Source organism: Fringilla coelebs, assembly GCF_963513975.1.
Source record: "Fringilla coelebs genome assembly, chromosome: 16".
Taxonomy (NCBI): Eukaryota; Metazoa; Chordata; class Aves; order Passeriformes; family Fringillidae; genus Fringilla; species Fringilla coelebs.
Window position 1 is genome coordinate 14953520 of NC_140042.1, and position 12290 is coordinate 14965809.

General features: G+C 50.4%; 1 protein-coding gene across 8 annotated transcripts in view; it reads left to right on the forward strand.

The window, feature by feature from the left end:
• The window catches only part of UBN1 (ubinuclein 1), a 28019-nt gene extending 16023 nt beyond the window's left edge, over positions 1 to 11996 (forward strand). For 3 of the 8 annotated variants that reach the window (XM_084216884.1, XM_084216889.1, XM_084216885.1), the window contains 6 exons: positions 1989 to 2039; positions 3104 to 3146; positions 3454 to 4677; positions 6045 to 6297; positions 6595 to 6684; positions 9621 to 11996. In XM_084216884.1, the coding sequence (XP_084073010.1) occupies positions 1989 to 2039; positions 3104 to 3146; positions 3454 to 4677; positions 6045 to 6297; positions 6595 to 6684; positions 9621 to 9673 (1714 nt within the window). In that variant the 3' untranslated portion in view covers positions 9674 to 11996. Of the gene's footprint in view, positions 1 to 1988; positions 2040 to 3103; positions 3147 to 3453; positions 4678 to 6044; positions 6298 to 6594; positions 6685 to 8119 lie in introns of all 8 variants that reach the window. The other 5 variants (XM_084216887.1, XM_084216891.1, XM_084216886.1 and 2 more) reach the window with 4 other exon arrangements.
• The last annotated feature ends 294 nt before the right edge of the window (positions 11997 to 12290 follow it).

Consider the following 12290-nt stretch of genomic DNA (forward strand, 5'->3'; position numbering starts at 1 on the left):
TGTTCACCTCCCAAATGCCTGAGTGCAGCCAGGGCTGTCAGTGGCAGTGCTGAGCAGCCCTGGTGGTGTCAGACAGGTGCCACTGGCAGGTAGAACTGAGGTCAGGCCCACGGGCCAGTCTCTGCTTTCTTGGCTCTGAATTACAAAATATCCCTTTGGAATCACAAAGGATACATTTTCCAGACACTTTGGGAAGTCTTCTCTGGAGTATTCCCAAAAGAAGGAAGGCAAAGTAGAAAAGTTTCAGGGGCTTATTGGAGGCAGTAGAATCTGGTGTGGTTTCTGTACCCTCGCTGCTGTTTCCTGCTCTTTCCCACTCTCCATCATCACTGCCCTCGAGCTGGCAGTGGCAGAGAGCCACACAAATGGCAGAGTCCCTCTGCTGGGACTGTCATCGCCTTCTGGCCTGGTTAGTTTTGCTCAGTACTTTCAAAGAAAGGACAATTCTGCAGTCTTACTTCTGGAATCTTTAAGGTTCCTTCCAACCCAAGCTGTTCCATGACCTGTCTCTTTGCATTTCACCAGCTGGGCAGTGCTGTCTTCTCTGCTGAGTTTGCTTTCTGGGTGTTGGGGGATAAAGGAAGATGGAGGTAGCAGTTCCTAAGAGCAGTAAGTATGAGTGGCACATCTTGCAGAAGTCCATGAAGGCTGTTTGGTGCAGTTGCATGTGCCCAGGAAGCTCAGTGCTCAGCATGGTTGTAGTGTGGTGGTGCAGGAGCTGAAAGATGGCATTAGGAGGTGGGGGAAGATTCCTGCTTAGTTAATGAAGATCTACCCAGCCTGAGGGTCTCAGCTTGCCAAGTTTTAAAAACTTTTCTTTGAATAAAAGAAAATTAAAATCTTCAAGTTTGATGGTGAAACTGTTGTTGGGCAATCAGGTGTTCACACAAGACTCAGTGTAGGAGGCATTTCCAGTGGAATTAAGTACAGTAATACCTCAGTAAAAGTGGATTTCCTGGTTGCTTTCCAGTGGCTGAAGGACAATGGTTTCTCCTACTGGGACTTGGAGTTGGACTTGATCTTTCTGGGTCTCATCCAACTCAAGATATTCTCTGACTTGGTGGTTTAAAGACAGAGTGACAGCCACGGGGAGGGGTTGGTGGCTCTAGGAAAACTGTAACTATATTATGGATAAGTCAGCTTGATTCACTGTCATCATGGTCTCAGAAGTTCATCTGTGAGAGGAGCTTGAAGGTGGACAGAGCAGCAATTTCATGGATGAGTTAGAGAGGCCCTGCCATGAGTCTGTTTCCTTCATGAGCTCTAGGAGGTGATTAACAGAAAGTTAGGTTAACATAAGCTTGCTTTTTAAGAGAAAAATGATGGCAAAAGTCTGTTAATAGCAGTCAGGAATCACATTCTATGTGCCAGTACTGAAGGAATGTTTGCAGCTCCTCCCTGACATGTAGGAGGGCAGCTGAATGGCAGCTGCTTTGGGTCAGAGACTGTTTGGGGGAGACTCTGCTTCACCCTCAGTAGTGCAGGCTTTGGATGGTGCTCAGTGCACTGCTGTGCTCAGTCAGTCCTTCCAGACAGGGTTGTGATGTACAGAGTCACCCCAGCTCCAGGCTGAGGCACAAAGGCAGCACAGACCCTTCTCTCCCTCATTGCTGGCTGAGCAGCACGGGAAGGGAACTTCCTCCCTGGAGGCTGAAGAGCTCTTGGATGACCTCTGGCAGCAGGAAGGCCCTGAGTGATGATCTGCCTCTCCAGCTGGCTCTTTAAGCTGGCAGGGTTTTTTCCTTAGGCATTGTCCAACACTGTCTTAATGGCCTTTGCAGTGCCTGCAAGCATTGCTCCCCAGAGAGAGAACTGTGTGGGGCAGCTCAGGATGATCTTCCTGGCAAAGGGCTGAATATTTGTTTGCTCTCTGTGGTTTCAGTTTCACCAAGTCCCCTGCTGTGCTGTGCAGCTCTGTCTCCAGTGATCCCAGCTGCTCTACTGGGTCTTGCTGGATATCACTTCTCATTGCTCTCTTCCCTTCTTAGGACACTGTTTAAGGAGAGCAGGCGTGTACACGGACACCTCACATCAGTCCTGTGAGTATCACAGCATTCCTCTGGAGTGAAAACTGCTGATCTCCATTCCCTGGGGCCTGGGGGGATCCTGCAGGAACACCTGAGCTTGCTTGGCTCCCCCCTCACAAATCAGTGCTGCTTCCTTTGGGGAGGTCTAGGGAGAGCAGCCGTTTGTGTGTGACATCTCCCAACGCTTTCCTCAGGTGCTTTAGCCTTCAGCAAGCTCAAAAATAACTACTTTAAAGCCAGGTTGCCTCTGGTTCAACAGCCTGGAGTCAGGCCTCTGTGCTGGGCCTGGGAGGCTCAGGGAGGTCAGGTGGAGTGTGATTACTGCAGCCTGTTCACTTGGTCCTTGCTGGATTCTGCATTCCCTCTTTCTTGTGGCCTGGTTCAAGGAGGGTCAGCGTGAGCTCAGGCTGGTGAAGGTGGGTGCAGCAGGCTCACCAAGAGCCATCAGAATCCAGCTGGGCAGGGGCTTTAATCCAAAGGGTCTCATGGATCTTGCTGGTGGTTGTTAATGGATGAGGACATGGATTTAGGCTGGTGTCAGCTTGGCAGACAGTCCTGTTCTTGGCACTGGTGAGTGAGGGGAAGTGGAATAGGGTGTAGAGTAATCCTTCACTCAGCCACACAGCCAGCAGCTCAGGGATGTCTTGTACCAAAGATTGCATCTGACCAGATCTATTCTCTGGGAGTTTGGCAGGTGCTTTTGCATCCTTGGCTTCTTCTGGGAACCCAAATTAAGGGTGTAACTTCTGCAGAACAGTCTCTGTGCCAGTTTCTCTCTGGGCTTTGCTGTAGGAGGGCAGCAGTGGGGTCCTGCAGCTGGTGCAGATGTGTGTCTGGGTGTTTCACTGCTCTGCTGCCATTCCAAGACTCTGCTCCACTCCCTGGTGGGAGTTGGGGCTTCCAAGAGCAGCAACCAAATGTCATGTGGTTTTGAATCCTAGCAACCTGAGATGCTGCCTCTATTCCCTGCAAAGACTCAGTGGATCATCACCAGCAGGGCCCAGGTGTGCTCCCTGGCTGGCTCCTTCCCTGGGGGCAGTCACTGAGCCATGTTTCTCTTGTCTTCCTCCAAACAGGGCGAAGAAGAAAGTTATAGCTCCTACTAAGGTGAAAGTGAAGGTGAGTTCTGTTTTCTAGTTCTCATGGTTGTATGTGCCAAAAGTCAAGTGACCGCCATCATGAACCCTGTGTTTGAGCTTTGTTTCAGCTACTGTGAAATGGCTCTGCTCAGTATTTGGCTTGGAAAAAGCCACTGGAACAGCAGCTAAAATTGATGGCAGTGGCAGTTGGGAGGGAAGTGGGGGCTCACGGGCACAGAATATGTGTGTCCTGCCTTTTATCCCCAGATTGTGAACCGTCCCTCCCCTTTTCAGCAGTAAACCCTGTCTCTCTTCTGACTGTGCCTTCTCCTGTGATGTTGTTCCAGGACTCTTCCTGCAAGCCAGACAAGAAGCTGTCGGTGTCTGTCCCTTCCCTGCACTCGAGCAGCACCTTGGCCATGTCCTCAGAGCCCCAGGGAGGAGCCCTGGCCATCAGTGCCCAAACCAGGGAGCTCTTATCCCTTGGGACAGCCCAAGCTGCCAGCAGCACTGCCACTCCTGCCACCTTCAAGGATGACTCCTTGGATGAGGACTTGATACACAACCCCACCTCCTCCCTGGAAGCAGTGTCCAAGGAACTGGCTGTGCTGAACAGCAGGGCAGCAGGGAGCCCTGACTTTACTCTTCCCGCAGCTCCAAAAGCTCCACCAGAGAAGATCCCAGCTCTTGCATCCTCGGAGGAGAAGAGGACATTTCCAAAGCCCAACCCTTCCCCTGCATCATCCTCTGGTTCCCTCCAGTCTCCTCTAAACTTCCTAGCTGAGCAGGCCCTGGCATTGGGCCAGTCTTCTCAAGACAAGAAGACAGAGAACTCTAATTACAAAGAGCATTCCTGCCAAGCCTCCCCCAGCAAAATCCTTCCTGATGCCCACCAGGCTAAACAGAAGCACCACAGCCTGGTCAGGCCGGGCCACGGGCCCCCGGCCTCGGCACCGGTGCCGGGCTCTCAGGTGAAGGTGTTCCACCCTGGTGCTCAGCTCCAGAAAACCTTCACCTCCCCAGCTCCCTTTGTCAAACTGCAGAATCCCAAATCCTCCACCCCTCTGCCCCAGCGCTCCCTCCTCCAGCAGGTCAAGTCATCAACCAAAGCTCAGAGCTTCCATTCCTCCACGTCCCCAAGCAGCACCCAAAACTCCAGCAGCTCCCACAAGAGCCAAGGCTTGTCCTCATCCTCTCTCAGCTACGCCGGGAAGCACTCGAGTGGCTCCGGCTCTTCAGGACAATCTTACAAATCACCTTTCGTCGCTGGCTCCCTCTCCAAGCACGGGGCTTCTTCCAGCAGCTCCTCTGGAGCTCCTGCCAACCAGGGCAGCTCCTCTGGGACTTTGCTCCCCAGCGTGGCCGCCCCGTCCCCGGGGTCTGCCTCCGGCCGCCCGGCCTCGGGCTCCTCGGTGAAGAAACCTCCCGTGGCCCAGAAGCTGACCCTGGTGGCACCTCCTGGAGGCTCCAACGGAGATTCCAGCGGGGGCACCCAGGGCGTGGCCAAGTTGCTGACCTCGTCCCTAAAGCCAGCTGTGGTCAGCAGCACCGCAGCCTCTACCTCTGTGCCGGTAAGGGGGCCCTGCTGGGAGCTCCTGCCTCGCTCCCAGCTGCCCTGAAGGGGGCACTTGGAAAGCAAAATCTTGAATGGCTGTCGGGATTTCAGCTGCTTTAGACTAGAAAGTTGTGGCCTTTGCCCTGGGCTTGCCCTCCAGAATTCCAGCTTTCACTTTCAGCTTAAATAACCACTGAGCTGAATCCTGTACTGCCTTCCAAAGGGCAGTTATTGCCCAGGCTGTGTGATGGTCCTGCCCTGGCTCTGTGAGTTATGGGGACAGTAGGACTCCCATTTGGATTAAGGGAAAGTGCAGTAAGGTAATTTATCGCAAGACATCAAATTCATTGCATAAGCTAAAAGTATAATGATGAATTTATTATTAATTAGATCTACAAGCTTAGCCTTCTTTAAGTTATTCCAAGTCATTTTAGTATTATTGCCACTTTTGTCATGACTGGCCCATAGAATAAATAACCTGTGGTTATAGAACTGTGGAATCTTTCAGGTTGGAAAAGCCCTCTAAGATCATTGAGTCCAACCACTCCCCCAGCACTGCCAAGACCACCTCTAGCCCATGTCCCCAGTGCCACATCCACATGGCTTTTAAATCTTCCCAGATATGGTGATTCTACCCCTTCCTGGGCAGCTGTGCCAGTGCCTAACCATCCTTTCCATGGAGAAATTTTGCCAATATTTGTTAGGCTAGAACATTTCAGGAAGGACTTCTGGGTTGTCAGTACAGACTTGTGTTATTACAGTATTTTATTACTTAATGGTATAAGGGGCTTCATTTTTATCTATAGCAAAAAAGTAATAGTTCCTAATGTTGTATCATTTGTTGTTGGCTGCTCATGCCTGCCTTCCTTTGTGCCCCATGGAAAGAGCTGGGAAATACAGGGAGTGTGTTCAAATGGAAAGCATGTACTGCTCAGCTTATGTAGCTTGTCTGTTCCTGAGCTAGAGAGCTGGAAGCACTCCCCAGTGGTCCCTGTCTCCATGAGAGAGATCCTAAATAACCTCCTGGGGTGCCCTGGGTGTCAGACCTCAGTGCCTGGAGTTGTCAGCAGTGTGTGCTGCCATAGGGAAGCATTCCCCTGGAACTCACAGGCAGTGAGGAAGCTTTTCCTCTGCCTAATGGAGGCACAGTTCAGAGCAAGGGAGTCATGGAGGCAAATCCAACGTGGCCACATTCAGAAGAGCTGGCTTGCCAGTGTCCATCTGCAGATGGCCTCAAGTGTTGGCATCTCTCGGGCTCTGGCTGGGAGGGTGTTTTTCCAAGGGGGAATTCTCAAGCATTCCACGTTTTGCAGATCTGTAAGTCTGAATGATGCTGTACCTTGATTCTCCCTCTCCTGACTGACCTTTTCCATTGCTTTGCAGAAAGGAACTAGTGGAGCTGTGCTGCTAACAAGCTCTTCCTCCTTAAGTGTACTGGCTCCATCCTACAAGTCCAACAACCCAAAGCTGCCAGCTGCCCTGAGCTCCACCCCGTTAGGTATTATCTCTCCTATTCATTCTTTCCCTCTCCATGTCATCTCCTTCAGTTCCGACTCCTCCCCAAAAGCAGGAGTTTCCAAGGATGCAATAGTTACAGGACCTGCTCCAGGAACTTTCCACCACGGCCTCGGGCACAGTGAGTATCCTGCTGGTCACCTGTGTGTCACCTGTGCCTGTGCTGTCACGTAGAACATCAGTGCTCTGCTGGGCTGCCCCATTGCACACCAGCCCATCTCTCTGGCTGTTGCTTCGTGCTGTGCTCCCTGCTTTTGTATCTCCAGCAGTTGCATTTGGGGAACATCCCTAGAGCTCACCCAGAAGTGCCAGTAACTGGAACCCGACCTCTGCTAACTGCTGCAGCCCCTCTGCTCGTTTCTGTCTTGGATGTGTATTTGTTCCTTTTTCCCTCTCCTCTCTTTGTTTTTCTCTCTAGGTCTTCTGGCTGGTTTGCACTCCAGCCCCCACCACGCAGCGCCACTCCCACACTCTGCCCTGTCCACTCACTTACCACAGAGTTTGCCAGGTAACTTGTCAGATGCTTGTGTTTGTCCTCTGCCTCGTCAGTCTCCCTCTATCTCAGCAGATCCTTCCTTCAGGGCTGCAGCCAAAGGGGTTGTCCATGTTTTCCAGCTGTGTGGTTGTCACTAAAGCCTCTCCAAGGTACAGAGTGAGGGGCTGGGGGAAACCTGCTCTGGTGGAAGGTGTACCTGCCATGGCAGGGGGTGGAACAGGATGGGCTTTAAGATCCCTTCCAACCCAAACCATTCCATGATTAGGAAGAAATTCTTGGCTGTGAGGGTGGGCAGGCCCTGGCACAGGATGCTCAGAGAAGCTGTGGCTGCCCCTGGATCCCTGGAAGTGTCCAAGGCCAGGTTGGACAGGGCTGGGAGCAGCCTGGGACAGTGGAAGGTGTCCCTGCCCATGGCAGGGTGGAATAAGATGGGCTTTAAGGTCCCTTTCAGTCAAACCATCCTGGGATTCTGTGGTTTCTGGAATGATGAGTCCTCAGAGCTTACAGCAAGTGTTGGTTCCTGCAGATACTCTGAATTATCCTGCCAGGATGAAAGCTGTGCCTGTTTGTGCTCAGCCTGCCAGGACTGCCCTGGAATGAATATTCCAGCTCTGGGGAGTTTTGTTCCTGGTGGCCTACATAAAATGTGTCAGACCAGACTGTCTTGTGTCTGTGCACTGAGTTAATTGCCAGCATCTCCTTCACAACAAGTTTGTAGTGTAAATGCAGATTGCTCCACTTGCTGCTCACAACGTGAGGATTTGGCAGTTAAGCCTGTTCCTGCCCCAGTTTGATGCCTGCAGAAGTGATGCATAAAACAAGAGTTTTCCAAAGGAGAGAAGTAAGGAAAATTGAAATTTAGCGCCAGCAGATCATTCTTACCTGCTCCAGGGAGCTGCTTATTCCCCTGATAACTCCTATTTCTGCTTTCTTAGGTGTGTTCTTTAGCACTTTGGTGCAGTTAGTGCCATTATCTTTGTACCTGCTCCTGTTGGGATGGTCTTCCTGGGCTAAGTGAGCCTGATTTAGCCTGGCCCTGTGGCTGTGTGCATGGATAACCATGTAGCCTCCTGGAGGAGTCATGGAATAAAAGGCCCTTGAGTGCTGAGCACGGTGCTTGTTTGCTGAAGAAGGAAGAGTGTGTTGTGCACTCATGAAAATGCAGAGATTTGGTTGGGTTTGCTTCTTTTGCTGAAGTTTGATGTGGGTTGTGCCATGCTGGTGTGGTAGAGCTGAAGAAGGTCCTGGCAGTGATCACTGGTGGGACAGACCTTTCCTTCCTGTTTGTAAATCACACTTCCTGGAATGAGATCAGAGATTGCACCTTGAACATGGCTTGTGAAATACATTCCAGCAGCTCTTTGTCACTTTTTAGTTGAGGGAGTTCAGAGTGATCACTGTTGTTCAGAGGGCTTATAACAGAAGAATTTTTTGATGGATTCTTCAGCAGGATCCAGGGCCAGAAGACAAAAGACCACTGGGAATAAGTGAAGGAAAATTGACCATGGATCCAGCTCAGCAAGGACCTGCTTTCTCACTTGGTGTTTTCACTTAAAGATTGGGGATGGAGCCTGGTGCTGCCATCTCTTGGAACATTCCCAATTCTGGTGTTTTGGAGGAGAACACAGCAGATATTTAAGTGACTCCCTTAGCATTAAAATGAATTCCTGTGTTTTGTGGCACAAGCTGTGTTTGGCTGTGCCAACACCTGCCCACAGCTGCATTGCTGTGTCTGAGCACTGGAGGTGCGTGGGAGGTTGCTGCAAGTGCAAGGGAATGTTGATGCCTTTAAAAAGTGCTTTTATATCCATGTTCATCCAAGAGCCTCTGAGCAAAGAGCATCCAGTGCTTGCCTGTGTGTGGTCGGTGCTTCTGTTGCTGGTGGAGGTTCCTTGTGCTGGGGCTGGGAATGTGGAAATAATGGGAATGTGGAAATGGGATGTGCTGGGCTGAGCTCTTGCATGCAAAGGAGCTGTTCTTGGCCTGGAGGAGAAGCTGCTGCTGCACTGCTGGGTGCCACTGCTGCTTAGCTGCACGTCTCAGTACTCCCATTTGTTCATCACAGTCTGAAGTGGTTTTGATTGCTCCTGGAAAACTTTTGCTTCCTTAAATTTCCTTCCTTTCTCTCTCTTCTCTTGTCCTCCACATCCATTCCTTTCTGTTCCATCAGTGGTGAGATTCCTATGGATCCTGTTGCTATCAGTGGGCACCTAAAGCCTTCATTTAAAAAGCACCTAATTAAATAATTAAAAAAAAAAATCAATAAAGCACCTAAAGCCCTACCTGAAAGGAGTTTCTAGGTGAGGGGTTTGCCTCTTCTCCCACACAATCAGTGACAGGACAAGAGGAAGCAGGAGGAAGTTTAGTTTGGACATCAGGAGGAATTTCTGTTTGGAAATGGTGGTCAGACATTGGCAGGGGCTGTCCAGGAAGATTTGGAGTCCCCATCCCTGGAGGTATCCAAGGAAGGGCTGGACATGGCACTCAGTGCTCTGGGCTGGGGACAAGCTGGGGATGGGTCACAGGTTGGATTCCATGCTCTTGGAGGTCTTTTCCAGCCTCAATGATTCTGTGATTACAACAGCAGAATTGTACAACAGGTTACTTCCAACCACCCCAGGTGCAAGGCAACCACGGCATGTATTTTGGGATTCCTGGAGGGGGAGATGTGGCAGGGTGGATTTAGAGAAGGCACAGGCTGAGGAGTTCCCTGGCAGCTGGAATTGTGCCTGGGAGCACGCAGGGGACCCTCAGTGCTTCCCTTGGCCCTTGCTCAGATGCTGGGCTGCTCCCAGTGCAGAGATTTCTCCAAGCACATCCTCTTCTTCTTGATCCCTTGGTGCTGGGGAGGAAGAGTAGGTTCTTTCCCTCTGTGCAGAGGCCTGGCTGTCCCAGCTGCCCTTCAGGAGGTGCTGAGCCCTCTTCCCAGCTGCTTTATTTTCTTTCAGATGCTTCTCAGCTTCACGGCAAAGGGTCCAATGCACAGCAGCGCAAGTTGTGACGCCTGCAAGGAGGGGAGCTCCAGCACCCATAGGATAAAACCCAGAGGAACAGCTCATGGACTTTGGATACCAGCTGTGACTTTTGATTTCTTTTTTTTTTTTCTTTTTTTTTTTAATTTCTTTTTTTCTATGACAACTGGAGAGACTGAACTGCAACAAGGAACTCATTGGGGCGTCTGCTCAGAGGCTTTCAGAGCTGAGCCCTGCACATGGGGCCACCTGGAGCCACGCCCTGATGAGAGGAGCCTTTTGTAGCACTGTTTATTGCTGCTGCCCTTCCTGCATTCCCTGGCACTGGCAGGAGCTGGAACTTGCAGGGAGGCTCGGGTGGTCCTGCAGTGGATTCCCACCCACCTGTGTCTGTAGCTGCCAAGTACCTCCAAGTCCAGTCACCTCCTTGGTCTCCCTGTGGAGGGTATGAAAGGTGCTTCTTTCTTCTGCTTTGGATTTACTTGGATAATTCTAGCACTGCCAGTGCTTTCTTGAAGACATTTGAGTAACTTTCCAATTGTACTATAAAACTGTGCTACACTTAATTGGAGGATTTAACATTTCCTGTGTGGTGAATCTGAGGAACCGCCTGATGTTCCCCTCTGGAGGAGAAGGAAGACTCTTTAGAGACTAAAGACATTTTTTTGATGCAGTCATCGACTTTTAGAACTCTACTTCTTTTGAGTTTTTGGATTTTTTTTCCCTCCAAAGGGATGCTTTTTTCCTGCTCAGTTTTATCCTCATTGCCATCGAATGCATTGGATTGAATGGGACACCTCTTAGCATGTCACATGGATCGGAAGACATAATTCCAGTGCCTTTTATGGTGGAGCAAGAATGGACTAGTGACACACATTTCAGCCCTATTTTGTGTGCTCCTCAACCCTTTTTTAATCATTCTGTATTTAAAATGTATTCTGGTTTATTTAATAGAGCTTTTTATGGTTGCACATCAGAAGAAAAAAAAAAAAAAAAGCTGCACTGTCTGGACTTCAGTGGTGACCTGGTGACTGAGCACAGTCCCAAATCCAGCAGGAGCACCAGTTCTCATCCCAGTATGTGCAGGCGGGTTCCAGGCCCTCCCCTAAAGCCATTCTTTCCTAGGGTTGTGAGTTAGGATCAATTTGGTGGGCAGAGGGAATGAGTGAGATGAACCAAGGTCACGACCTGTCCAATGAATTCCAGAGAAAAACACCTCAATGGTACCTGCACCAGGATCATGTGCTCAGCACAGCTGCAGGAACAGGGACCACCTACAGCCTGGGGGTGTCTTTTCTTGTTCACTTTTTTTAACTTCAGAGCTAAATACTCCCCCTGTGCACCCCCTTTCAGGCTAAGGGCAGGCTGAGGCTCCACCTGAGCTTTCTGAGGTTTGGTTTCCTGCTCTGCCCAGTCTGTCTTCTCTCAGGCCCCCCCAGCCACGTCCCAGTTGTGCAGGGGTAGTGCTGATCCACGTAGAATTTACTGGTATTCCAAGGAAAAGCTTGGAGCTTCCTCCTTGAGCTGTGGGGAAGGATGCTGACCCCGGGACACCAGCAAATGTCTGCTTTAGTTTCCTCTGTTTTTTGTTAAGAGCTGAGAACGACTGTTTTCAATTTGAGCTGATACATAACTGCCCAAGATCAGTGAGTTGATTGTATTTCAAATGAATGGATACAGCTCAGATTTCAAGTGTGTTTACAGAAAATACCTAGGTTGTAGCAGAAGAGCCAAAGACAGAACTGGTGTGGGTAAAAGGAAGCACAGCAGTTCTTGGTGGACTCTGAGCAGTGGATGTCGTGTGGTTCCTGTTGAAGGCCTCATCCTGAGGGGTGCTTGGCACCTTCACCTTCCCCTGGGAGCTGAAAGCTTGGGACACCTGGCAGGACAGGGGCTCTCAGGGAGTGACTCGAGGTACTGGTTCTCCTCCCTCTCTTTGCTTTCACTTGAATGCTTCTGCTGGGAAGCCCCCGTGTGCAGAATCCCTCCTTCTAGGAATTTAGCGAAGCCTCTTGCCTCAGGGAAACGTTTATGTGGTGGAAATTCTGTGGGATATTTTTTCTTTACATGCTATAATGAATGAGTGAGTGGTGTGGAGCAGAGTGGCAGCAAGGCAGGCCCACGCAGAGCAGCTGATGGGGAGCCAGGCTGGCACCTCTGCCTTGGGGAGGCAACTTGCAGCGCTTCCAGGATGGAATGGGGAGGGATAGGCTCCCATGGCACTTACCTGGGGATGGCAGTTCCTTTTGGGTGTAAGAGCTGCAGTTTACTATTCTATTTTTTTTTAACGTGTGTTGGCACTGTCTTGCTGAAGATGGTGGGGGTGGTATGAAAAATGTTAATCTTGTACAGAACAACTCAATAAATTGTTTCAAACTTTCCAAAACGCTTTTTTTCCCCCATCTCCTTACCTCTAGTTCTCTGACTTTGTTTCCAAGAATTTCTGTTGCAGCTTGGATGCTCATCTGTGTCTCGAGTGAGTAATGAATTATTGACTGTTTTAAAGTCTCCTAGGTGGTGAGTGAATGGCAGCTGTGTTACAGCTGTTGCAGGGGTAGGAATGTTTCTTCTCATTCCCTGTGCTCCTAATGGTTGAAGTTGGCCTCGGCTGGAAAGGACGTGTGGGGCTCAGACCCTACAGGACCG